Raw genomic sequence first — 21,786 nt, forward strand, 5'->3', positions numbered from 1 at the left:
GTGTTGTTTGTCCGTGCTCGAGAGCCCTTACGTAGCTTGTCCAGGAACCTGGATTACCCATACTGACTGGATGAACTAAATAAGTTTACCAACATATAGTATATATATGTACATGGCCCGCGCATGGGCAGTGACAATTGCCGTGCCATGTGACGGATCTCGAGGATTTTTTTTTTTTTGAGGAAGAAATCTCGTGGAACTTGGAGAGGCATGCTCGGATACGACAAAATTGTTACGGGCCGCTGGGCAGGATTATTTAAAACAGGCTGGTTTGCCCTAAGAAATTGACAAAAGCCCAGTACTGAATTTGTTGTCCCGGGCTCCCACGAGCCAGGCTGAGGCCAACGGGCCGTAGTAAGAAGCCTAGAACGTGTCACCAATCGCACGGAGTGCATTTTCTTCTCCTTTAGCTCGTCCTTCTTTCCAGGTTCTCTCCACGTATCTTTCCAGATTTGCTGAGGCATCACACTACTCGACGCGAATATAAATATATAATCACCACATGATTTAAGTTGGACAAGCTATTTTTCTTTAGATAGTTACATTTACGGTTTTCTTAGACGCCTTGCTTTGACTCCCTCGGCAGATCCTCCAAACACAAGGTCCAACAGACATGGCTGCTATATATGCACTCATTGGAGATTAATTTCTCCTTTGTGCGGTTCTTACTGAACAAAAGTTCATGAGGTAGAATATGTTGTTGGAACATATTCACACGCATTCGCAAAAAATGTGGAAAGTACTATAGTACTTAAGACAAAAGAATCTAAAGAAATAAATGTGATCCTTTTCCTTTTGCTGTACAAATATGACTTCTAATGAAGTTGTCTGCATGTTTTTTTTTTTGAAGTGAAAAGTTATCTGCATGTTGGTGCAGTGATGCAGTAACGTCTTCCGTACTCTTTCCGCCTTTCACGCTCTTTGGCTGACTGTCTATATTCATCTCCAATGGCTAATTAAGAGGCCGTGAGACCCCCACATACGATCAGATCTTCCATCACTGTCAGCGCCACTGGAACATGGTCGCCCTAGCCTTCGATAAACCAAAGGTAAATAAGCCGAAAAGTAGTAATAGACCAAACTGAAGCACATTCTAGAGGATCCAAAACCGCGGGAGGCCAAGCACCTCCCCGAGACATGGCAGTCCCTTTGTGGGAAAGGGATTCGGCTGTCGGCGCATTTATTGCGCCCGCCTGCTACGACTGGGCGAGGCCCAGGAGCGGCGCGCCTTCCCCGTAAAATAACATAATTACGGGAGAGGCATGCTCACAGACAGCGCGGTGACCAAGATAGGGGGAGCTCCCCTCCCGAGTCATATCCCATCATCTGGCAATGGACGATGGGAGGAGCCCCGCCATTTATGCCTCACTTCACATCGGATAGGCGTGGAGAGGAGCGCCGACGACCCCGAGCGGCGTACAGGAAAGACCCCGGGCAATGCATAGAACCCAGGAGGAACCTCGGGGCATCCCGAGGTTCCTCGAGGAGGATCCCGGGCCCCGACAGTCCTTGCCCATGACGCAGGGGCCCGTCTAGCGGGTGGAAGCCACTTGCAGCCCCGGGTGATGCGCAGAGTTCGGGAGAGATCTCGGAATATCCTGGGGTCCCTCGAGAAGGACCTCGAGCAACGATAGTTCTGGCCCACGGCGTAGGACCCTATCTGGCGGGCGGGCGCCACTTGCATGTCGGCGTCCTTTATAAAACGTTGCATTCACGCTCAAGGTGGTACGTCTCTTCCCGAGGCCCACGGGGAACGCTATAAATAGAATAGAATAGACAGGCGATGTGTAAGGGGACCGAAGGGGACTCAACTTAATACAACTATCAGCTCGACACAGGACGTAGGGTATTACGCGCACAGCGATCTGAACCTGTCTAAACCCCTTTTATCTCCTGATCATCACACAACCGGAATACTACGTATTACACCTCTGACCTAATCTCTAAACGAGGTTCCCACACATCCCTGCTCGCCGTACTCGCCGACCGTCGATCACCATCTCCTCTCTCACGATCTCTGCCTATATATGCATCTCCACCAGTCCAACACACACTAAGCACGGACACATCTAAACCATGATGGCTTCTGCCGCGCTCCCGGAGGCCGTCGAGTCCAAGAAGAATGGCAATGTTAAATATGCTTTTACCTGCGCCATCTTCGCCTCCATGGCGTCCATCATCCTCGGTTATGGTACGACCCATACTTTTTTTTCTTGAGTCGTCACATATGCCGGCCAATCATCTGCTTCGCAAGAGTTTCTGCGCACACACAGTGACAAAGATTAAACCCCCTGTAGACATCGGGGTGATGAGCGGAGCGTCGCTGTACATCAAGAAGGACCTCAAGATCACGGACGTGCAGCTGGAGATCCTGATGGGCGTCATGAACCTCTACTCGCTGATAGGAGCCTTCGCGGCCGGGCGGACGTCCGACTGGATCGGCCGCCGCTTCACCGTCGTCTTCGCCGCCGCCATCTTCTTCGTCGGCGCGGTGCTGATGGGCTTCGCGGTCAGCTACGCCATGCTCATGGCGGGCCGCTTCGTGGCCGGCGTCGGGGTGGGCTACGCGATCATGATCGCGCCCGTGTACACCGCCGAGATCTCGCCGGCGGCGTCCCGCGGCCTCCTGACGTCCTTCCCGGACTTCTTCATCAACCTGGGCATCCTCCTCGGCTACGTATCGAACTACGCGTTCGCCCGCCTCCCGCTCCACCTCGGCTGGCGCGTCATGCTCGGCATCGGCGCGGCGCCGTCCGCCCTCCTCGCGCTCATGGTTCTCGTCATGCCCGAGTCGCCCCGGTGGCTCGTCAAGAACGGCCGCCTCGCGGACGCCAGGGCCGTGCTGGAGAAGACCTCGGGCACGCCAGAGGAGGCCGCGGAGCGCCTAGCTGACATCAAGGCGGCGGCGGGCATCCCGAAGGACCTCGACGGCGACGTGGTCACTGTGCCTGAGGATCGAAACAGCAGCGAGACTCAGGTCTGGAAGGAGCTCATCCTATCCCCAACCCCCGCCATGCGGCGGATACTGCTCTCGGCGCTCGGCATCCACTTCTTCCAGCAGGCGTCCGGCATCGACTGCGTCGTTCTCTACAGCCCGCGCGTGTTCAAGAGCGCCGGCATCACCGACGACAACAAGCTCCTGGCCACCACCTGCGCCGTGGGCGCCAGCAAGACGCTGTTCATCCTGGTGGCGGCGTTCCTGCTCGACCGCGTCGGCCGGCGGCCTCTGCTGCTATACAGCGCAGGCGGGATGATGGTCTCGCTCGTCGGCCTCGGGACGGGCCTCACCGTCGTGGGCCACCACCCTGACGCGAAGATCCCGTGGGCCGTGGGCCTGTCCATCGCGTCCATCTTGGCCTACGTCGCATTCTTCTCCATCGGCCTCGGCCCTATCACGGGCGTGTACACCTCGGAGATCTTCCCGCTGCAGGTGCGCGCGCTGGGCTTCGCCGTCGGCGTGGCATGCAACCGCCTTACCAGCGGCGTGATCTCCATGACCTTCCTGTCCCTGTCAAAGGCTATCACCATCGGCGGCAGCTTCCTGCTCTACGCTGGCATCGCGGCGCTCGGGTGCGTGTTCTTCTTCACCTACCTCCCGGAGACTCGGGGACGGACACTGGAGGAGATGGGAAAGCTGTTCGGCATGGCAGACTCAATCATGGTGGAAGAAGATCAAGGCACCCGCCGGGAGGAGAAGGCGGTCCATCAAAGTGGCCGCAAACTAGATGGAAATCAATAAACAACCGCCACTGCATCACTGTCATAACCGATGCAATCTGATCCGTATCTGAATCTGCAGGAGAGCGACGGCAAGGTGCTAGCCAAAGACCCCGGCGCCTGAGTCACAATTTTTCCTTTCTACGCTTTGATTTGTCTGCCCGTACCATGTGGCGATGTGCCCCGATGTGCTTTGCATGTGCCCAGCCATTGAACACAACAAAATCAAACAGCAGGTTGTTCCTACATCCAGAAGGCTACAGGGGAAAATGGCGAAGATTGCTTCGACACTATATGGGACTTGGTGGTGCGGCCGATGGTTTGCAGCTCTCCCTTTCGACTGTACTTGAGGCCAAACGTGGTGATGTGGAGCATGCAACCATCACGGTCACCAAAGGCGTGCGTATACTTCAGCCCCTCGCGCACCACGCACTCCACGATGCAAAACCTGGCGCCGCCCATGTACGTCAGAGTAGGCCTGAAGGCCACATTGTCATGGCTCCACAGCTTGTCCTCGACCATCTCCCAGTCCGGCTGCACGGCGCTCGTGCTGCTGCGGGAGGCAACTTGGCAGGAGCAGACGCCGCCATCTTTGTGGAGCCCAACCCATGCGTCCAGCTGACTGTCGAAGTAGCCTTGGCCTCTGAAAGGCAACGCCCAGTCCCCATGGCACCTCCACTCGCGGCGCCTGGTGTTGAAGGAGAAGGTCCGGTTGCTTAAATATCCGTGGGCGGCGGACAAGAAGATGGTGCGTCCGTCCGGGTGCACGGCGTAGGAGACGATCACTTCCTCCGGCATGAACGGTGGCGGGAAAGGCACGCTTCGCCATGACCAGTCCGAAGCTGGGCTTGATTAGCGCAGACGCTCGGCGCTGGGCGTGGACATCACCTCAAAGGAGATCTGCCTATTTCAAAAGAAGTACGCGAATGCGTACAGCGTGCCGCCGGCAACCACGAAGATGTTGACGCCGCCGAGCAGCGGGTCAGGGAGGCAGGGGCCGGTGGCCAACCCCGCGGTCTCCGTGTCGTAGACGAGGGTCCCGGGGTGCTGGTTGCTCGCGGCGAGGATGTTGCTTCCCAGGGCGGCGAAGCTCGTGGCATGGCGGCGCTCGGGTGCCACGAGCCGGAGGACTGGGGGCTCCCCGAGGTGAGGGTTGTCAGCATCGATCTTGCGGATCGTGAAGCCCTTGGCCCAGTCATCCAGCACCAGGTAGAGATGCTTCTGACTCTGCAACCTCTTGCCGGTCCCCTGGCCGGCTGGCCCTGGCACTGCTCCTGCCGCCGCTTCGACGACATCCCCACTCCGGCAGGTTTGTGCTGCTCCTCCGAGTTAATTTCTGACAAGGCCAATGCAGCACGAGAGATCTGAAATAGGTTCAGCAGCTTAGGATTTATTTATGGAGCACCGGCATGCCTGCGGGCTGCGGCAGGGCTTTGCCTAGCTGTAATCGAATTCGGAAACCGTCAGAGTTCGGGTCGCATTCGCATACCTTCCCCGTCTCTCACGGCTCGGGTGCACGGTTTGGACTGAGGAGCACGGCCATGGCGGGCTGCCGGTCATTCGCTCCGTAACAGGCCGTACAAAGCACGAGTCACCTCAGTGGAGGCCCAGACAGACTTTCAGCGGCGCGTTTTTGTACTGGGCCGGCATTGGTATAACTTCGCGGCCGTGCGGCACCACCTTGACGGGTGGCGGCCCGCACGCACGTCCAACGCCGGCGTGGTTCTGGGACGAGAACATGTAATAATCTGCTGTAAAATCCACGAGTTTCTAGGTAACTTAGGAAATCTCGAAAGTAACTATAAATGTGATGTTTAGAGGACACGCATCCTCACCAATACTGAAGTCATGGTCACTGCATAGTCGAGATTAAATTGTGGATTCACATGGCTTGTCGAAGAAACCAACGGCTTTGCTTTGCAACTTGCGAAGCACACGCGACGCTGACGCTAACCATCGCACGCTCACACGCAAGTACACGACGAATGGGACAAGCAAAAAGGGCAGGATAAAAATGAGGTCACCGCGAGCCAGAATCTTTGGATTGGACCTCGCCGTCACTATCCTGAAGCACCACATTTTTTTTTTTGAGATGTGAAGCACCACATCTCACATCTGGTAGGCGAATCTGGCCACGCTTCTTCATCCACAGCCATGCTTGATTCGCGTGGCAGGTGTTGATTCGCGTCTAGCTCGTGCGCATTTCCACTACCTTCTGCTTGGCAGCGGCGCTCTCTTCTCCAGCCATGTCCGTATCCTCCATGCCGAACAGCCTGCCCATCTCCTCCAGCGTCCGGCCGCGGGTCTCCGGGAGGTAGGTGAAGAAGAACGCCCACGCGAGCCCGGCGATGCCGGAGTAGAGGAAGAAGCTGCCGCCAATGGTGATGGCCTTCGACAGGGACAGGAACGTCATGGAGATCACGCCGCTGGTGACGCGGTTACTCGCCACGCCGACCGCGTAGCCCAGCGCGCGGACGCGCAGCGGGAAGATCTCCGAGGTGTACACCGACGCCATGGGCCCGAGCCCGATGGAGAAGAACGACACGTAGGCGAGGATGGACAGGATGCACAGGGCCACGGCCCACGGGATCTTGGCGCCCGGGTGCTGCCCCACGACGGTGAGGCCCGTCCCGAGGCCGACGAGCGAGACGATCATCCCGCCTGTGCTCGTCAGCAGCAGCGGCCGCCGGCCGGCGCGGTCGAGCAGGAACGTGGCCACCAGGATGAAGAGCGTCTTGGTGACGCCCACGGCGCAGGTGGTGCCCAGGAGCTTGTTGTCGTCGGAGATGCCCGCGCTCCTGAACACGCGCGGGCTGTACAGGACGACGGAGTCGATGCCGGAAGCCTGCTGGAAGAAGTGGAGGCCGACGGCCGAGAGCAGTATGCGTCGGATGGCCGGGGTTGGGGATAAGATGAGCTCCTTCCAGACCTGCGACTCGCCGTTTCGTTCCTTGGGCACGGTGACCACGTCCCCGTCGAGGTCCTTGGGGATGCCGGCCGCCGCCTTGATGTCGGCCAGGCGTTCCGCCGCCTCCTCTGGCGTGTCGGAGGTCTTGTGCAGAACGGCCCTGGCGTCCGCGAGGCGGCCCTTCATGACGAGCCACCGGGGCGACTCGGGCATGCCGAACACCATGAGGGCCAGCAGGGCGGACGGCACGGCGCCGATGCCTAGCATGACGCGCCAGCCGAGGTGGAGCGGGAGGCGCGCGAACGCGTAGTTTGACACGTAGCCGAGCAGGATGCCGATGTTGATGAACACCTCAGGAAACGACGTGAGGAAGCCGCGAGATGCCGCCGGCGCGATCTCGGCGGTGTACACGGGCGCGATCATGATCGCGTAGCCCACCCCGACGCCGGCCACGAAGCGGCCCGCCATGAGCATGGCGTAGTCGACGGCGAAGCCCATGAGCAGCGCGCCCACGAAGAAGATGGCGGCGGCGAAGACCACCGTGAAGCGGCGGCCGATCCAGTCCGACGTCCGCCCGGCCGCGAAGGACCCGATGAGCGAGTAGACGTTCAGAATGCCCATCAGTATCTCCAGCTGCACGTCCGTGATCTGCAGGTCCTTCTTGATGTAGATCGCCGCTCCGCTCATCACCCCAATGTCTGCAGAATTAAAAGAGTATACAAGCATCACCCACGAACTCTTGGAACAGAAAAATGAAAGATCTCTCGACAAGAACTTGGATCTTTTAACTTGGTTGCCATACCATAGCCGAGGATGATGGAGGCCATGGAGGCGAGGATGGCGCAGAAGGAGGCATACTTGACGTTGCTCTTCTTCCTAGGCTCGACGGCCTCTGCAAGCCTGCCTGAAGCCATCGTTAACCGCTACTACTCCTTGGACCTCTGATCAGAATGATGAAGAGTTGTGTGCGGTGTGCCCTCTGTTAGCTGAATGGTGTATTGAAGGAGATGGGTATATATAAGACAAGGAGTTCAGTCTCATAAAACTAATAAAAGATACGGAATATGATCATGTGGGCCCTCTAGTCAACGGTGACGTGTGGCTTTGGACCGCGACGAACAGGCACCTCGGCAGCTCCTTCCACCATCCGTCCATCGCAGCAGTCACCGGTGGTGTGCAGACGTGGATCTGTGATCTGTCAGCTTGCACAGTGCACCATGCGGCAGTATGCACTTGTTGCAGTGAGCACTCTTGCTCTCGGTCGTCTACTAGCTAGCCCCATGAGTCCATGACTCCTTGTCATGGAGGCGACCTGGATGTCGACAGGGCTTATCTCTTCGCTGGACCATTTATCTAAAAAAACACTTCGCTGGAAACTTGTCTTGGACATATGATCTACTAAGGTTTCTATCCAGTAATTAGCTAACCACATGGATCACTTCGATCGATCAATGTGATTGCCATTGCCAGCTTCCGTGTCTGAGAAGGTCTTCCGGCACATGTTCATCGCTGAATTTGAGAATAAAGTGTAATTTTAGAAATAGGGTCTGATGACATGATCAGAAAAAGATTCAGGGTTGTAAAAGCATATGATTTCGGGGCTGATTATGGGGTTGTCTAGTTATTTGTCTAATAACCAGCGGCAGTCTGGCTAGCCTCAATGGACATGTCTGTACTCTGTAGAGCTCCTTTGACCATAAAATTCAGAACTCAAAACTGCAGCTTCTCTGAAGTGGATGTCATCGTGGGTTGGGAGATCGGCTGCACGCTCTGTGCCTTTTTTTTTTAATTTTGTTTTATATACTGGCACGCTGTATGTGTGCCCTGAAAACAGATTTTTCTGAAATATATGACTATCAAGCTCTTTAATCTAAAGTTGAGGAGCGGCAGATGATATAATTCTTAAAGATCTATTTAAGAATGATCTTTAAGAATTGGGGTTTCTTGTAAAAATTCAAGGAACTGTGTTAACGTTTCTTGAATTGGGGTCTAATTTTTACAAGTACTACAGGCCCTGAAGACCAATACCATCGTCCATCGCACACCTGTGCATCAGCGAACAAAAGTCAAACCAAAGAGCATAAGATACGTCATGCAGTCAAGACTCATCCCAGGAGTCTCGATGCGCTGCTGTCCGTGTCGACACGCCCGGCGGCGGCGTCTTCTGCGTCGGTGCCCGCAGCTGTTGTCGTGCCGAACAGCTCGCCCATCTCTTCCAGCGTCCGGCCGCGCGTCTCCGGGAGGCAGGTGAAGAAGAACACCCACGAGAGAGCGACGATGCCGGCGTAGAGGAAGAAGCTGCCGCCGATGGTGATGGCGCTGGACAGCGACAGGAACGTCATGGAGACGACGCCGCTGGTCACGCGGTTGCAGGCCACGCCGACCGCGTAGCCCAGCGCGCGCACCCGCAGCGGGAAGATCTCCGAGGTGTACACCGCCGTCATGGGCCCGAGGCCGATCGAGAAGAACGACACGAAGGCCAGGGTGGACGTGACGCACAGGCCCACGGCCCAGGGGACCTTGGCGTCCGGGTGCCGGCCCACGACGGTGAGCCCCATGGCTAGGCCCACGAGCGAGGCGACCATGCCGCCCGAGCTGGTCAGCATCAGCGGCCGCCTGCCGACGCGGTCGAGGAGGATCGCGGCCAGCAAGACGATGACAGTCTTGGTGACGCCCACGGCGCAGGTGGTGGCGAGGAGCTGGTCGTCGTCGGTGATTCCCGCGCTCTGGAACACGCGCGGGCTGTAGAGCACTACGGAGTCAACGCCTGATGCCTGCTGGAAGAACTGGAGGCCGAGCGTCGCGAGCAGGATGCGCCGCACGGTCGGGGTCGGGGACAGGATCAGTTCCTTCCAGACCTGCTTCTCCTCGCCGCTTCGCCGCTTGGGCACGACGACCACGTCGTCGTCCGCGTCGTCGGGGATGCCTGCGGCGGCCTTGATGTCAGCCAGGCGCTCCGCGGCCTCCGCCGGCGTCTCGGCGATCCTGTCCAGGACGACCCTGGCGTCCGCGAGGCGGCCCTTCATGATGAGCCAGCGGGGCGACTCGGGCATGCCGAACACCATGAGCGCGAGCAGGACGGACGGCGCCGCGCCGATGCCGAGCATGACGCGCCAGCCGAGGTGGAGCGGCAGGCGGGCGAAGGCATAGTTGGAGACGTAGCCGAGGAGGATGCCGATGTTGATGAACACCTCCGAGAAGGAGGTCAGGAAGCCACGGGCCGACGCCGGGGACACCTCGGCGGTGTACACGGGCGCGATCATCAGCCCGTAGCCCACGCCGACGCCGGCCACGAAGCGGCCGAGCATCAGCGTGGCGTAGTCGCCGGCGAGGCCCATGAGCAGGGCGCCGGAGAAGAAGAACGCGGCCGCGACGACGACGGTGAAGCGGCGGCCGATCCAGTCGGACGTCCGCCCCGCCGCGAAGGAGCCGATGAGCGAGTAGAAGTTGAGGATGCCCATGAGGATCTCCAGCTGCACGTCGGTGATCTTGAGGTCCTTCTTGATGTACAGCGCCGCGCCGCTCATCACCCCGATGTCTTCGAATCCCAACAGTGCACAGATGTTTTGTGACCCATGTAGAGAGAAGAACGATGGCTAACGTGAGATGAATCGTGTGTACCGTATCCGAGGATGATGGAGGCCATGGAGGCCAGGATGGAGCAGACGAAGGCGTACATGACGTTGCTCTTCTTCTTGGGCTCGACGGCCGAAGCCATCGCTGACACCTCCTTGCTTTCTGTCTGCTTTGAGCGTTGCCGTGTATCTGGAAACCGTACAGATGATCTAGTGATTCAGTACAAGGTTTCTAATTTTCAGAGGAGGACAGTCTGATCGATGGATCGATCTTCAATCTGACTTAATGGCGGCCGATCAACGCATCCGTCGCGTGCTCATATCTGAAAATCTGGAAGGAGACCCATTTTTAATTTGGGCGTAGCTTGTGCGTGCAAACAAGCAAGTTCTGAAATCGTGGAGTATTGATTGACTAAGTGACTAACGGATAAAATCAAAATTTGGGACAATTTTAAAAATCCTCACACTCGATGGGTGATCGAGGAACCTAAGCAATGTGACAATTTAATTAAGGATCTGTGTACGAATTGTTTCGTGTGGCTTGGAACCACTATGACTTCTCTCGTTCACGTTGAAAGCATCGTCGGGCTACGCTGTGTCGTCACTCGTCAGTCGTCACCCTTGTTCTTAAGTGAACGAGAACGACTCCGACAGAATTGAGAAACAGACTCACGGACGCACCCAACTCATTCTCGTTTCAACGCTTCGGAGCCGGGGGCTGGCAGGAAAATGCTGAAAAATATAGAAATGCAAATGACTCTGATTCATATGGGCCGTAATATGCATCGCCTGGGCCACTGCAACCCCAACAAACAACATTTGCAGCAATTGGTTGCAACCGAGCCCAGATTACTTGGATAAACTTTTGCAAATTTCCTGAATGTATATGCACTTGGTCCAAGAAATTAAAAAAAAAACTTGTGCAGTTTAGACACGCTAATGCAATGTATTACTCACGCGATTCAGATTAACCTAACCAAACACAACCATGAACCTTAAACTGATTCAGCAGGACTCTCCCCTCACCTTGGAGCCAAGAAGACGACCACATGCGAACAACATGAAGACCACGATGACGGAATGGCACATGATCAGGTTTCCGTACACCGCGGCGACCCGGTAAACCCTCCCGAAGCTCGACAAGATCGCCGAGCTGACAGCCCTGTTCGCGGCAGCCGCCGCCGCCCGCAGCCACCGCGGGCACCCGCGCGACGGCACGTCCGCCCACGGCGCCGGCCCGAGCGCGATCCACACCAGCGCCATCAGCGAGAGCAGCATGGTGGCCGACAGCCCCCTCGCCCACTTCTGCTGCTCCTGCCGCCGGGTCACGCCGGCCTGGCTGGGGCCGCTGCGGTGCGCCGCGGGTGACGGCGCGCGCCGCCGCAAGCCGCTGGCGAGCGCCCTCACCAGCAGCCAGCAGAGCTCCACGAGCACGAGCGACATGGGGAAGGACATCACCACCACCAACCCGAACACCGCCAGCGCCCTCGGCGTCTGCGCGCCGGGCGAGACGCCTGCGTCGCGGAAAGCGCGCTGCACGTACTGGAGGATGGACCCGACGCCGGAGGCCTGCTGGAAGACCTTGGAGACGAGCGCGGTGAGGACCGCGCGGCGGACCGGCTCCGTCGGGCGCGCCAGCAGCTCCCGCAATATACCGATCTCCTCCCTCCACCGGCCGGGCGTCGCGGACATTGCCACTGTTGGCTCGTCGAAAGATCCGTCGTCGTCGTGGTGGTGGTGTTTACCGAGCTCGGATTTTATCTCGAGCAAGCGCAGCTCGGCCTCCTCCAGTGTCGCCGACGTTCTGGACAACACGCGCCGGGCCTTGCTTTCCCGGTCCACGGCCACGAGCCACCGGGGCGACTCGGGCATGAGGAGGACAGCGGCGCCGAGCAACGCCGGAATGGCCGTGCCGGAGGGTACGGTCACTCGCCAAGCGACGTGCGCCGGGAGCTTCGAGAATCCCATGGAGTAGCAGAGCGACCCGAGGATGCAGCCGAGGTACACGAATCCGTCGGGGTGCGACGCGAGCACGCCGCGCGCGGAAGTCAGGCTGAGCTCGGCGGCGTAGAATGGGACGACCATGAGCGCCAGGCCCATGCCGACGCCGTTGATGAAGACACCAGCCGTGAACGCCGCGAAGCCGCCGGCGAGGCTCCGGGCCAGCGCGCCGGCGCAGAGCACGGCGGCGGAGAGCAGGACGGCGCGGCGGTCGCCGATGACGCGCTGCGCTCCCGCGGCCGCGATCGCGCCGAGGATCAAGGAGAGCGCGATGACGCACGCCAGGAGCCTCACGTCGCCCTGCGCCGTCACGGCCGTGCAGTATACCACGGCGAGGTCTGCATCAGAAATACACGCGAATCATTACAGGCTGTGCAAATGAATTGATGAACAAATTTGTGTTGTACAGAGAAGCCATTCCATCGGAGATCAGCAACTCGAAGTCCACAGCGAGATCGAATCCACCCGGCATACAACTGGACGAAATTGATGCTCACCGTATCCCAAGAAGAGCGGCGTGGCCGATGAGAGCATGGCGGCGGCGGCGGCGTACTTGTTGGGAGGACGCCTCGTGGGCTTCCCCGTATCCAGGGGACGCCCGTCTCTCGTGTTCTTCCTTTTGCCGAGCATTTCTGCATATCGGTGAATTCAGGTGAAACGATGGATCTTACGAGATGACTTCGAGCAGTTGTACGATATCTTGAAGGGGCATCGCAACAGGCAACTGCTGACCAAAACGCCAGTGCAACTACTTGCAGAGTTTCAAATACCAAAGCGAATCAACCGGCTAGTTGGAAAAGAAAGTGATCCCAGTTCTGAGTTCTGACCAACAGTTTCCATAAACCTAGGTGCAGAAGAACAGTAACTGATGAAAATTGTTCAGCCATCAAGAGGAAACTTACCTGGCGAGTGAGGATCTCTCCACGCTTCTGCTAAAGAAAATCTCTCCACACCTCAGTCAAGAATCTGCTCTCCACTTTCTGCAGGTTGAAGCACACTAGTTCACCTTCATCTTCACTCGATCTACAGGTCACTGGAGTCCCCGATCGATTGCAAAGTTGATAGCTAGGATCTGCAGGAGTGGACGGACTGATCGAGGCAGGAAACTGGAAGGATTCTACGGGATTGGGCGTTTCTCATCTATGGAATGGAATTCTACGTGATCAGGCGTTTCTCGTCTATGGGATGGTTCGATCTCGCTGGTAGACGCGGTCGCTGCTGCAACGATCGACGGAACAAACTCCGCAGGAGAAACTCATGACGCCAAGTAACAGACGCCCAAGAAACTCTCGTCAGTTTGATGAGCAGCACCAAGGCAGTAACAGGCAGCGTCCGATTTACCGGGAGCAAGCCGTCAGTCTGAACCGCGAGCCTCGTTCGCAACAGTAGTGGGTGCGCAAACAATGATGAACAAGATTCACGACCTCAATTGGTGAAGCCATCTACGGGTTTATCTTGTTATGTTGCCAGGATACAGTACTGCTGCTACTGCCTTTACCAGGAGCTCCATACATTGTAAATCAACATGTGCACATGCACATCGATTCCTGCACTCTTCTTTTTTGTTGAAATAAGGCATCGATTCTTGCATTCGCAAATGTCCTTTAGAACACGTTCGAAAGTCAAAGCTACCCGCGAAGTCCAAAAGATGCGCAATTGTTCACAGCCTCATAGCCTCTGTACACCTGTAAGGAGCCGCTAGGCAAACCAGTTGACTAATGTAGAAGTACCAATAGATAGATTCCTCCAGGTTGACCATAGGAACAGCAAAAATGACAAACCCAAGAACACCGAAGAGTTGATAAATTGGAAAAAGGACTGGTATAAGCCATGGAACATCAAGATATAACACGATCTATAACTTCACGCGCACGATATGTATTACGGAATCATCTTTTCTATCGCCCGAGCGACTTGGGTTACCCAGTTACCACTATGTTACACATATATTGTCACCATATAACTTAAACTTTTCCACTTCTCCATAGTACTACAATATATTATAGGGTAGCATCATAGACTACCAGCTACGCCATGCACCTTTGTTTTCTAAGTGACAAACTGCATATATCAACCAGGTTCCTCCACTTTACCAATATAATCTGTAAGCTAAGTGAAGGACCACTCTCAGAATAGACCAGCATTTGAGGCAGTCCTGATGATCTGAAAGAGAGCTGCATGGACAAAAGAGTAGAGAATTCAATTTCCTATTAAAAGAGTGCATAAAGAAGCTACCAAATAAAGAAATAATTTTGTTCATGCTGCATAAAACTACGATACTGCAAGCCTAAAGCTCTGAAAGTCATCCAATTAGCTACGGTGACATCAAATCGTTGCCCTGCCATTTTTATGACTTTTCTATTCTAATCCAAGACATTATCAGATTGGAATAGCTAATGCCCATGGGTGGTAACATTAGCTGTCACCAACACACATCTAGAGTAAACCACGTAACCATTTTGGGATCAATCAGTGCATTCCAATTCTGAATCTAAGGAATGTGTTACTAAATGAATGTGAAGCATGGAAATGCCTAAATAGAAAGTACTTTGCCAAGAAATGCTCAATATTTTTAAACAAACTGACGCTATAAATGCCCACTAACAGTTGGGCCGGGGGGGGGGGGGACTCAGTTTTGCGTTGATGATTAGTCAAACTACGCATAAAAAACACTACTCTTCAAAACAATAAGCATGCCACCGTAATATGAAACAAACTGAGGAGAACCTGTCTCTGGGTTGATGATTAAGATATTTGGAACAGATGGTCCAGAGCTGATTTGGTCGTCGGTAAACAGATGTGCTGGACTACCAAAATAAAGGGTATGCAGGAAGACCAGCTACTCAACCATAAAACATCAGAGACATAAGGACTTACATGATCCAACAACAACGAAGACGAAGAACCCAAGCAGAATAGGTCCAAAAGGATAATCATTTGCTTTCTTGATTGTTTCAGGAACAGCTCCCCTCTTTGTGATATTCTTCTCAAATCGTGCAATTTTCCTATCAGCAAGACGCCTTGAGGTAGTCTGCAAAAAAAGAACATATCCAAATAGATGTTACGAAGAAACACTACATTGGGTTAGTGCGGTACCAAGAAACTGAGACATAGCAACCTTTAGATGGCATGATAAACACTACGTTGGAGATACACACATTCTATTTGAATAATCAGTCCAAGTGGTTTATATACCAACTTCCCAGCTACTCAGGGGAAGGACAATCAATGCCCTATGGTGGTGTCGCCAAATTTTAACCATTTACCCTAAATGGATAATAACTAATTTGTTATTGGAAAGTTTAGGGTTTGAAAGCTTAGCCAAATTTATATTCATGGTTAAAAGCGCTAAGGAGAAGGAGAAATATAATGCAATTATTACAAGAATCGACAGCATGTAGCCCACCGTTTGGTGTACCCTATCAAGTAACACGTAATCCATCTTGTCAGCAGCAAGGTTCAAGTTCAAACTATAATGAAGTCCTAATCAACTGCCTGTCGAATTAAAATCACCTCTGGAAAGTATCCTTAAGCGATAAGCATTAAAAACTTGGTAAATTATGAAAGCGCTCAATAATACATCACATGTTTGCATGCAAACATAACGTAAAACTCATCTTACACCAGCACACATCGGCGTTTGCATGCAAACGTAACGCAAAACTCATCCTACACCAGCACACGTCGTTCATGATCCTAAAAATCGACACCTGGCTTATCAGTATTGCAAACGGCCAAACCTGGCATTTTGCTAGCCAGCAATAACCGACCACAACCTGCCCACCAACTTTCTAACCCTTGAATGGGAAGAGCGCGGCAAGCATAACACGTAGATCAACAATTTAAACTAAAGGAAATGATGAACATCACAGAACACAAACTAAATGCATACATGACATTCATACAAAACTTGGAGGCAGATCATGCAACATTGCCACATAACATGTAGCCAATCTCAATTCCCAAAGAAGTATCCAGACCTTCGAATTCTAACATGGATTTCTTTGTCGTCCATGGAATCAGAATCATGCACACGACATAAACAGAAAAAGGGGGATAAAAAAGGTAGAGGATACCAGAAATCTTTTTTAGCAAAAGGTGAATCCCTTTTAAAAAGCTAGACTAGATTCTTGCGGACGAATCTTCCGATCTTCCTCAGCAGAAAAAAATATTACATGCCAGACAGGACCTAGATTCTACATAAGCATTACAATATTCACGTCAGGTGCCGTCGAGCGGATCACCGGCAAAATACGGCGATTCGGCGTCTCTACGGGATTCGGCGTCTCTACGCGATTCGGCGTCGAGCCAGGATCGAATCGCACAGATCTGCGCGAACTCGTCGGGGAGCAACGGAGGATACTAACGCGGATTCTCCTAACCAGGCCGAACAAGCGTGTTTCATCCCTCCCCCATCCCCCGCAGATTCTTCCATCAAAAAACAAATACGCGACTGCAGAAGGTCTAGAGGACGAGGTAGGGCGGACGGGGCTCACCATGGCGAGTGACGCTGGTCGGGTCGCCGCAGCCGACGCGGCGGGCGGCGGAGACGAGTGGGGGCGCGGAGAGAATTAGGAGATGGGGACGGGTGTGCGCGAGGCGAGATGGTGACTGTGCTCGCGGAGTGTCTGAAGCCGGACTGGCCCCGCGTCGTCGGGTTTTGTTGACCCGGGCCCGGCCGAACGCGCTCGCGTTTCCCGTGGGCCACCGCCTGCGCCCGACTCGTGACTTCGTGAGCCGTGGCGCGCCTCTGCGTCATGGTGGTGGACGCAGGCCGTGATCCCGTCCCGTCCAAAATCTGTTTGCCTTGATGGGCGTGTTTATCCTCGTCTAAATTTGGCCACCGCTGCTTCAGTACTTTCCATCCGAGAGTCAACGCAATCAGTGTTGATCCGATCGTACCTTGGCCGTACATACATTTACGGGGTCATTCCCGTTGAATGGCAGAAAAGCCTTCTTCCTTTGTCAATTGCCTATTTCATCATGCAAACTCCTTTTATTACCGTTTACACCTAAACAAACTATCGCCCCAAGCATCCTTGGAGTCGTCAGCACGCCGAAACTTTATCTTCTATCGCTCCTAGAGCATTGTTGCTCTTGCTGATCTTTTCACTAGTCGCTGACACTGTCCTCCGACTAAACTTTAGTCCGTTACATTGGATACCAATTAGAAGTATTAAATATATTATAGTTATAAAATTAATTGCATAAATGGAGGCTAGTTCAAGAGACGAATCCATTAAACCTAATTAGTCTATAATTTGACCATGTTATGCTACAGTAAACATGCGCTAATGATAGGTTAATTAGACTTAATAGTTTTATCTCCTGGATTACCACCGGCTTATGCAATTAGTTTTATAGTTAAATCATATTTAATACCTCTATTTGGCGTCCAAACATCCGATGTAACTCGGACTAAAAATTAGTTCCTGAATCTAAACAACCTCTAATATCATTATTGCGAACATGTGCCAACATGAGCCTTCCAATATTTTTTGACCATAGATGGAGGGATATGTAGCTTTAACTTGATCTCGCTAATCTTTGGTGGTAGCTTATTAGATCCGTATCGCAACATGGCTTGTCGACCCTCGCTGCATGTCATCATAAATTGTGAAGCTTAGGGATAGACCTACTATAACCTTTATAAGCACGTGAAGCCACGGGCATTTTGGCATGCACTCGAAAGATAAGCATTGTAGCGTCAGGATTTTGGCTTTGGCTCGATAAGCCACGGGCATTTTTCCACGGGATTTCTAATCAACACTGATTTTTTTCTTTGTTGTGTCATCACTTTTTTTAGTGACTGCCGTTTAACTCCAACAAATCACGGCCTTAACATCATGATGAATAGAGTCCGCCCCCCCAATTGCACAGCCCACCACTGAGGCCCACAAAAGCATGGGGAGAAAGACCAAGAACCCCCACCACACATCATGTGCATGCCAAGCTTCTGGCCCGGCCCAGCAGTGTTAAACCCTCCTGCGGCGCTTCCGGATTCCGCTGCCCGCCGCGCTCCACGTCGTCCGCCAGCAAAGATTCTTCCTTCGTCCTCATCCAAACCCCAACCGATCCCCCACCCCCACCGCCGCAGATAAAAATCCAAAACAAAAATCCAAGGCCGCGCCGTACGCCTCGCCCGGCCGATGGCGCTGCAGCTCCAGCTGCCGCGTCCGCCGCCACTGCGGCTCGCAGCCGTCCGGCTCCCTTCTCCGGCCGCCCCGGCCCGTGGCGCCTCCGCCTCCGCGACCGCCCTCCGCGCCCGCGCCGGCGGCGTCGCGTTCTCGCTCCAGACGAACGTGCGCCTCCTCAAGCCCAACCGCCGCGTCCGCCGCTCCCGGGACCCCTACTACGACCTCGACGAGGATGAAGACGACGAGGACCAGGAGTTCGAGGAAGAGGACGACGACGAGGGCTACGACAGCGATGTAAGTTAGCCCCATTGCCACTCTGCCACTAACCATTCCTCACTTGTCGACCACATAGGCTTGCTTGCTAGAACACCGCTCGATTCTCGTAGGACAACTTGATTATTGTTACCCTTTGATCGTCTTAACAATGCCATGCTATTAACAATTAAACGAGCCTTTTACTCGCTGCCGTTCACATGTGTAGCACATTTGGCATTTGAAATGCACAGTCTACAAGTAAGTCAGACACCCTCTGATGGTACAATTGGCTAAACTCTAGTGGGCCAAGTGGCCTAATCTGTCCAATTTCCACTTCTGGTTCAACTTGCATAGGCAAGGAAATGCAAGTACTGCCTTTGTAGCATTTGCACTTTCCTGCATTTAGTAGATAGTTGTCATGGAAGGATGACCATTGGGTAGATGACGGATTGCTCCCTGATCCCCATGTCTTGTGCTGCAAGCATTATATTCTTCACAGAAAGACCTTCGGATATAGAGTGGCGAAATCTCCCTGCAGTATCAGCGTGATACTGTGATGTAATACCATAATGGCTCAGAGGGTTAGATAAATGTTTACTGGATGACTGTGAACTGATAACAATGCTATATTTACTGAATATAAGAGTCCATCAAAATCCATATGTATATCATCACAAAAATAAATACCACATGCATAGTATTGTGAATAAAGTACCTTAATGAGTCAATGTGTTCAAGAACCACTGAATGGTTGACTGGGAGACTGAAATGCATTGTTTCACTTAGCGCAAAAAAAAAAAATCCTGAAGTCTGAGTTCAAATTACATGATAGTTGGATGTTGAACATGAAAACTTTTTGTGTTTGTATAGCTTGTTTTTTATTGATCCATGGAACATCAATCTCACCATTAGTAGTTCTCATCTATGGCAGTATCCTAACTTAATGCTTGGTTAAATTTTTAGGATGATATGTCAGGTTTGGAATATCCTGGTGTACTCTATTCAAACAGCCCTCGTGCTCCAAGCAAGAGGCCAGGTATCTTAAAAGCTATGCTAAATCCTTTAGAAGCAGTGGCTGCTTTACTTCATACTAAAACTCTATTGCTCCAGGACTGCAGACTCCATTGATAAAAGAAAACTGGGAAGGAAGACAACCCAAAACTCGTGATAAATATGGCAGTCCGGAGAAAATTAAGTCTCTGCATCCTAGGAGTAAAGTGGGACGATCATCACCAGATCTTATGAACATGGACAGTGAAGTAGACGTAAGTTACTCAGCATGTAATTGTTACATGTAGCCTGTCCATGTTATGCATTTTGGGGTGCACTCTGCACCGAGTAACAATTGTTTCTTGTTGCAGTTGAAAAATGAAAGCATTTCTCGAAGTTTGTTCCAGAAACTGCAAGAAGAATATGACTTCGATGACAAATGGTTACCACTGGTTGATTACTTGTGCACATTTGGACTAAAGGAATCTCATTTTACTTACATCTATGAGAGACACATGGCCTGCTTTCAAATCAGTCAGGCTTCAGCAGAAGAAAGGTTGGCTTTCCTGCTAAATGCTGGGGTTAAAAGCAAGGATATGAAGAGGATACTGGTTAGGCAGCCACAGATTCTGGAATACACTCTTAGCAATCTGAAGTCTCATGTTGATTTTCTGGTGAGCATTGGGGTTCCCAGTACACGAATAGGGCAAGTTATTTCTTCTGCTCCTTCGATGTTCTCTTACAGCGTGGAGCAGTCTCTGAAGCCAACTGTAAGGTACCTGATTGAGGAAGTAGGTATTGAGGAGAGTGATGTGGGCAAAGTAGTGCAGCTAAGCCCGCAGATTCTGGTGCAGAAAATTGATAGTGCATGGAAATCTCGATCTCTTTTTCTATCAAAAGAATTAGGTGCTCCCAAAGATAGCATTGTTAAGATGGTCACAAAGCACCCTCAGCTACTTCATTACAGCATCGAGGATGGAATCTTGCCTCGCATCAATTTCCTGAGAAGCATTGGTATGAGAAACTCTGATATTCTCAAAGTACTGACAAGTCTTACTCAGGTATTATTTCTTCATACATGTCATGCCTGTCCTTTTGTTCTTTTTTTTTCTGCTTGCAATTATGTTTGTTGTTCAATGCACATGTATCTCATGGTAGATGTTCCGTTACACATTTCTTTTCAGGTTTTATCTTTGTCCTTGGAGGGCAATCTCAAGCCAAAGTATCTTTACCTGGTTAATGACCTTAAGAACAATGTTCAAGCCTTAACAAAATATCCAATGTACCTGAGCTTGTCTCTCGATCAGAGAATTCGTCCCCGCCACCGTTTTCTTGTTTCATTGAAGAAAGCTCCAAAGGGTCCATTTCCTCTTAGCTCCTTTGTGCCCACAGATGAGTGTTTTTGCCAGAGGTGGGCTGGGACTAGCTTGGAGAAATACCACACATTCAGACAAAGCTTGCTGCTTACAGGTTTTGCTGAGAAGTCTGGAAGGAAAACATTAGTCTCAAGACGGTAGATAGCTAGCTGGTGGGAAATGGGTTTCTTTTGAGCCTATGCTCTTAACGGTAAGATGATTTCTTCTACACAACTCTTCCTGATTCTTTGGGGTTTATTTGGATAATGTTTTCCATAGCACTGATTGGTTCACTGTTTTCAGGAAATGGGCTTCATAGCTGACTTGATACTTTGACGATCAGTGGGTTTATAATACTTCACTAACTACAGCTTATATTGTATTGTTCATATCACCTCCCTTTACATGGTGTAAAGTCTTCATTAGATTCCCCCCATCAGTCGCAACTGAATGGTCATGAGAACTGTGTTATGCCAGAATGGTTGGCGGGACACTCAGTTGTCTAGTTCTAGGGCCCTAGGGGTATCTCAACTTGATTGCTAGTTACTGTTAACACAACTGCTGAACAAAATGATACTTCGTAGCCTAACGGTGTAAGAGGGACCAGTAAGGGCAGCCTTCTGGACCACTGTAATCCTGCAATGCCGTTTACCTTGAAATTCCCTTTTTGTTAAGGCTTGTTATCATGAATTACAAAAACTCTTGTACTTGCTAGTTCATACCATTTCTTCGTCCCTCTTTATGATGTACCGTCAGGCTCTGTTGTGCTAATATTAGCAACCTAATAGCTTAGCGGTTAATTATTAGCTAGCTAACTATAAGCAGGGAGCTGCTTGGATCCATTAGCT

General features: G+C 52.5%; 7 protein-coding genes across 7 annotated transcripts; 2 read left to right on the forward strand and 5 right to left on the reverse strand.

Moving 5' to 3' along the window:
• Positions 1–2,062: 2,062 nt before the first annotated feature.
• LOC112880752 (putative polyol transporter 1) lies at positions 2,063–3,742 on the forward strand. The gene is made up of 2 exons (XM_025945508.1): positions 2,063–2,191; positions 2,298–3,742. Exons 1-2 carry the CDS (start codon positions 2,077–2,079, stop codon positions 3,737–3,739), a joined length of 1,557 nt encoding a protein of 518 aa, XP_025801293.1. The 5' UTR covers positions 2,063–2,076; the 3' UTR covers positions 3,740–3,742.
• A 218-nt stretch (positions 3,743–3,960) lies between these two features.
• Positions 3,961–5,012, reverse strand: LOC112881300. Its single transcript, XM_025945971.1, has 3 exons — positions 4,959–5,012; positions 4,652–4,902; positions 3,961–4,564 (listed from the first exon to the last, which is right to left on the reverse strand). The coding sequence occupies exons 1-3, from the start codon at positions 5,010–5,012 to the stop codon at positions 3,961–3,963; spliced, it is 909 nt and encodes a 302-aa protein (XP_025801756.1).
• Positions 5,013–5,555: 543 nt separating this feature from the next.
• On the reverse strand, positions 5,556–7,962 carry LOC112880750 (putative polyol transporter 1). The gene is made up of 2 exons (XM_025945506.1): positions 7,428–7,962; positions 5,556–7,323 (listed from the first exon to the last, which is right to left on the reverse strand). Exons 1-2 carry the CDS (start codon positions 7,537–7,539, stop codon positions 5,906–5,908), a joined length of 1,530 nt encoding a protein of 509 aa, XP_025801291.1. The 5' UTR covers positions 7,540–7,962; the 3' UTR covers positions 5,556–5,905.
• Positions 7,963–8,516: 554 nt separating this feature from the next.
• LOC112880751 (putative polyol transporter 1) lies at positions 8,517–10,542 on the reverse strand. The gene is made up of 2 exons (XM_025945507.1): positions 10,247–10,542; positions 8,517–10,163 (listed from the first exon to the last, which is right to left on the reverse strand). The coding sequence occupies exons 1-2, from the start codon at positions 10,341–10,343 to the stop codon at positions 8,731–8,733; spliced, it is 1,530 nt and encodes a 509-aa protein (XP_025801292.1). The 5' UTR covers positions 10,344–10,542; the 3' UTR covers positions 8,517–8,730.
• A 663-nt stretch (positions 10,543–11,205) lies between these two features.
• Positions 11,206–12,831, reverse strand: LOC112881301 (polyol transporter 5-like). The gene is made up of 2 exons (XM_025945973.1): positions 12,699–12,831; positions 11,206–12,539 (listed from the first exon to the last, which is right to left on the reverse strand). The coding sequence occupies exons 1-2, from the start codon at positions 12,829–12,831 to the stop codon at positions 11,206–11,208; spliced, it is 1,467 nt and encodes a 488-aa protein (XP_025801758.1).
• Positions 12,832–14,030: 1,199 nt separating this feature from the next.
• On the reverse strand, positions 14,031–16,825 carry LOC112882533 (stress-associated endoplasmic reticulum protein 2-like). The gene is made up of 3 exons (XM_025947611.1): positions 16,698–16,825; positions 15,079–15,232; positions 14,031–14,375 (listed from the first exon to the last, which is right to left on the reverse strand). The coding sequence occupies exons 1-3, from the start codon at positions 16,698–16,700 to the stop codon at positions 14,329–14,331; spliced, it is 204 nt and encodes a 67-aa protein (XP_025803396.1). The 5' UTR covers positions 16,701–16,825; the 3' UTR covers positions 14,031–14,328.
• A 1,437-nt stretch (positions 16,826–18,262) lies between these two features.
• LOC112882984 (transcription termination factor MTERF9, chloroplastic) lies at positions 18,263–21,657 on the forward strand. Its single transcript, XM_025948183.1, has 6 exons — positions 18,263–18,632; positions 19,557–19,629; positions 19,704–19,858; positions 19,955–20,644; positions 20,768–21,149; positions 21,242–21,657. Exons 1-5 carry the CDS (start codon positions 18,351–18,353, stop codon positions 21,098–21,100), a joined length of 1,533 nt encoding a protein of 510 aa, XP_025803968.1. The 5' UTR covers positions 18,263–18,350; the 3' UTR covers positions 21,101–21,149; positions 21,242–21,657.
• Positions 21,658–21,786: the final 129 nt, after the last annotated feature.

This window comes from Panicum hallii, chromosome 2 (assembly GCF_002211085.1).
Source record: "Panicum hallii strain FIL2 chromosome 2, PHallii_v3.1, whole genome shotgun sequence".
NCBI lineage: Eukaryota > Viridiplantae > Streptophyta > Magnoliopsida > Poales > Poaceae > Panicum > Panicum hallii.

Bases quoted from the DNA above. Each gene is read 5' to 3' on its own strand.
- LOC112882984 (XM_025948183.1), top strand. From the start codon at position 18,351: ATGGCGCTGCAGCTCCAGCTGCCGCGTCCGCCGCCACTGCGGCTCGCA. The intron at 19,630-19,703 runs GTATCTTAAAAG...CTATTGCTCCAG, and splicing joins TGCTCCAAGCAAGAGGCCAG to GACTGCAGACTCCATTGATA. The intron at 19,859-19,954 runs GTAAGTTACTCA...TTCTTGTTGCAG, and splicing joins ACATGGACAGTGAAGTAGAC to TTGAAAAATGAAAGCATTTC.
- LOC112880751 (XM_025945507.1), bottom strand. From the start codon at position 10,343: ATGGCTTCGGCCGTCGAGCCCAAGAAGAAGAGCAACGTCATGTACGCC. The intron at 10,164-10,246 runs GTACACACGATT...TGGGATTCGAAG, and splicing joins CTCCATCATCCTCGGATACG to ACATCGGGGTGATGAGCGGC.
- LOC112880752 (XM_025945508.1), top strand. From the start codon at position 2,077: ATGATGGCTTCTGCCGCGCTCCCGGAGGCCGTCGAGTCCAAGAAGAAT. The intron at 2,192-2,297 runs GTACGACCCATA...AACCCCCTGTAG, and splicing joins GTCCATCATCCTCGGTTATG to ACATCGGGGTGATGAGCGGA.
- LOC112880750 (XM_025945506.1), bottom strand. From the start codon at position 7,539: ATGGCTTCAGGCAGGCTTGCAGAGGCCGTCGAGCCTAGGAAGAAGAGC. The intron at 7,324-7,427 runs GTATGGCAACCA...TTAATTCTGCAG, and splicing joins CTCCATCATCCTCGGCTATG to ACATTGGGGTGATGAGCGGA.
- LOC112881301 (XM_025945973.1), bottom strand. From the start codon at position 12,831: ATGCTCGGCAAAAGGAAGAACACGAGAGACGGGCGTCCCCTGGATACG. The intron at 12,540-12,698 runs GTGAGCATCAAT...TTTCTGATGCAG, and splicing joins GCCGCTCTTCTTGGGATACG to ACCTCGCCGTGGTATACTGC.
- LOC112881300 (XM_025945971.1), bottom strand. From the start codon at position 5,012: ATGTCGTCGAAGCGGCGGCAGGAGCAGTGCCAGGGCCAGCCGGCCAGG. The intron at 4,903-4,958 runs GCAAGAGGTTGC...GACTGGGCCAAG, and splicing joins GCCAGCCGGCCAGGGGACCG to GGCTTCACGATCCGCAAGAT. The intron at 4,565-4,651 runs GTACGCATTCGC...GCGCTAATCAAG, and splicing joins GTGGTTGCCGGCGGCACGCT to CCCAGCTTCGGACTGGTCAT.
- LOC112882533 (XM_025947611.1), bottom strand. The intron at 14,376-15,078 runs GTAAGTCCTTAT...TTGTCCATGCAG, and splicing joins CTTCGTTGTTGTTGGATCAT to CTCTCTTTCAGATCATCAGG.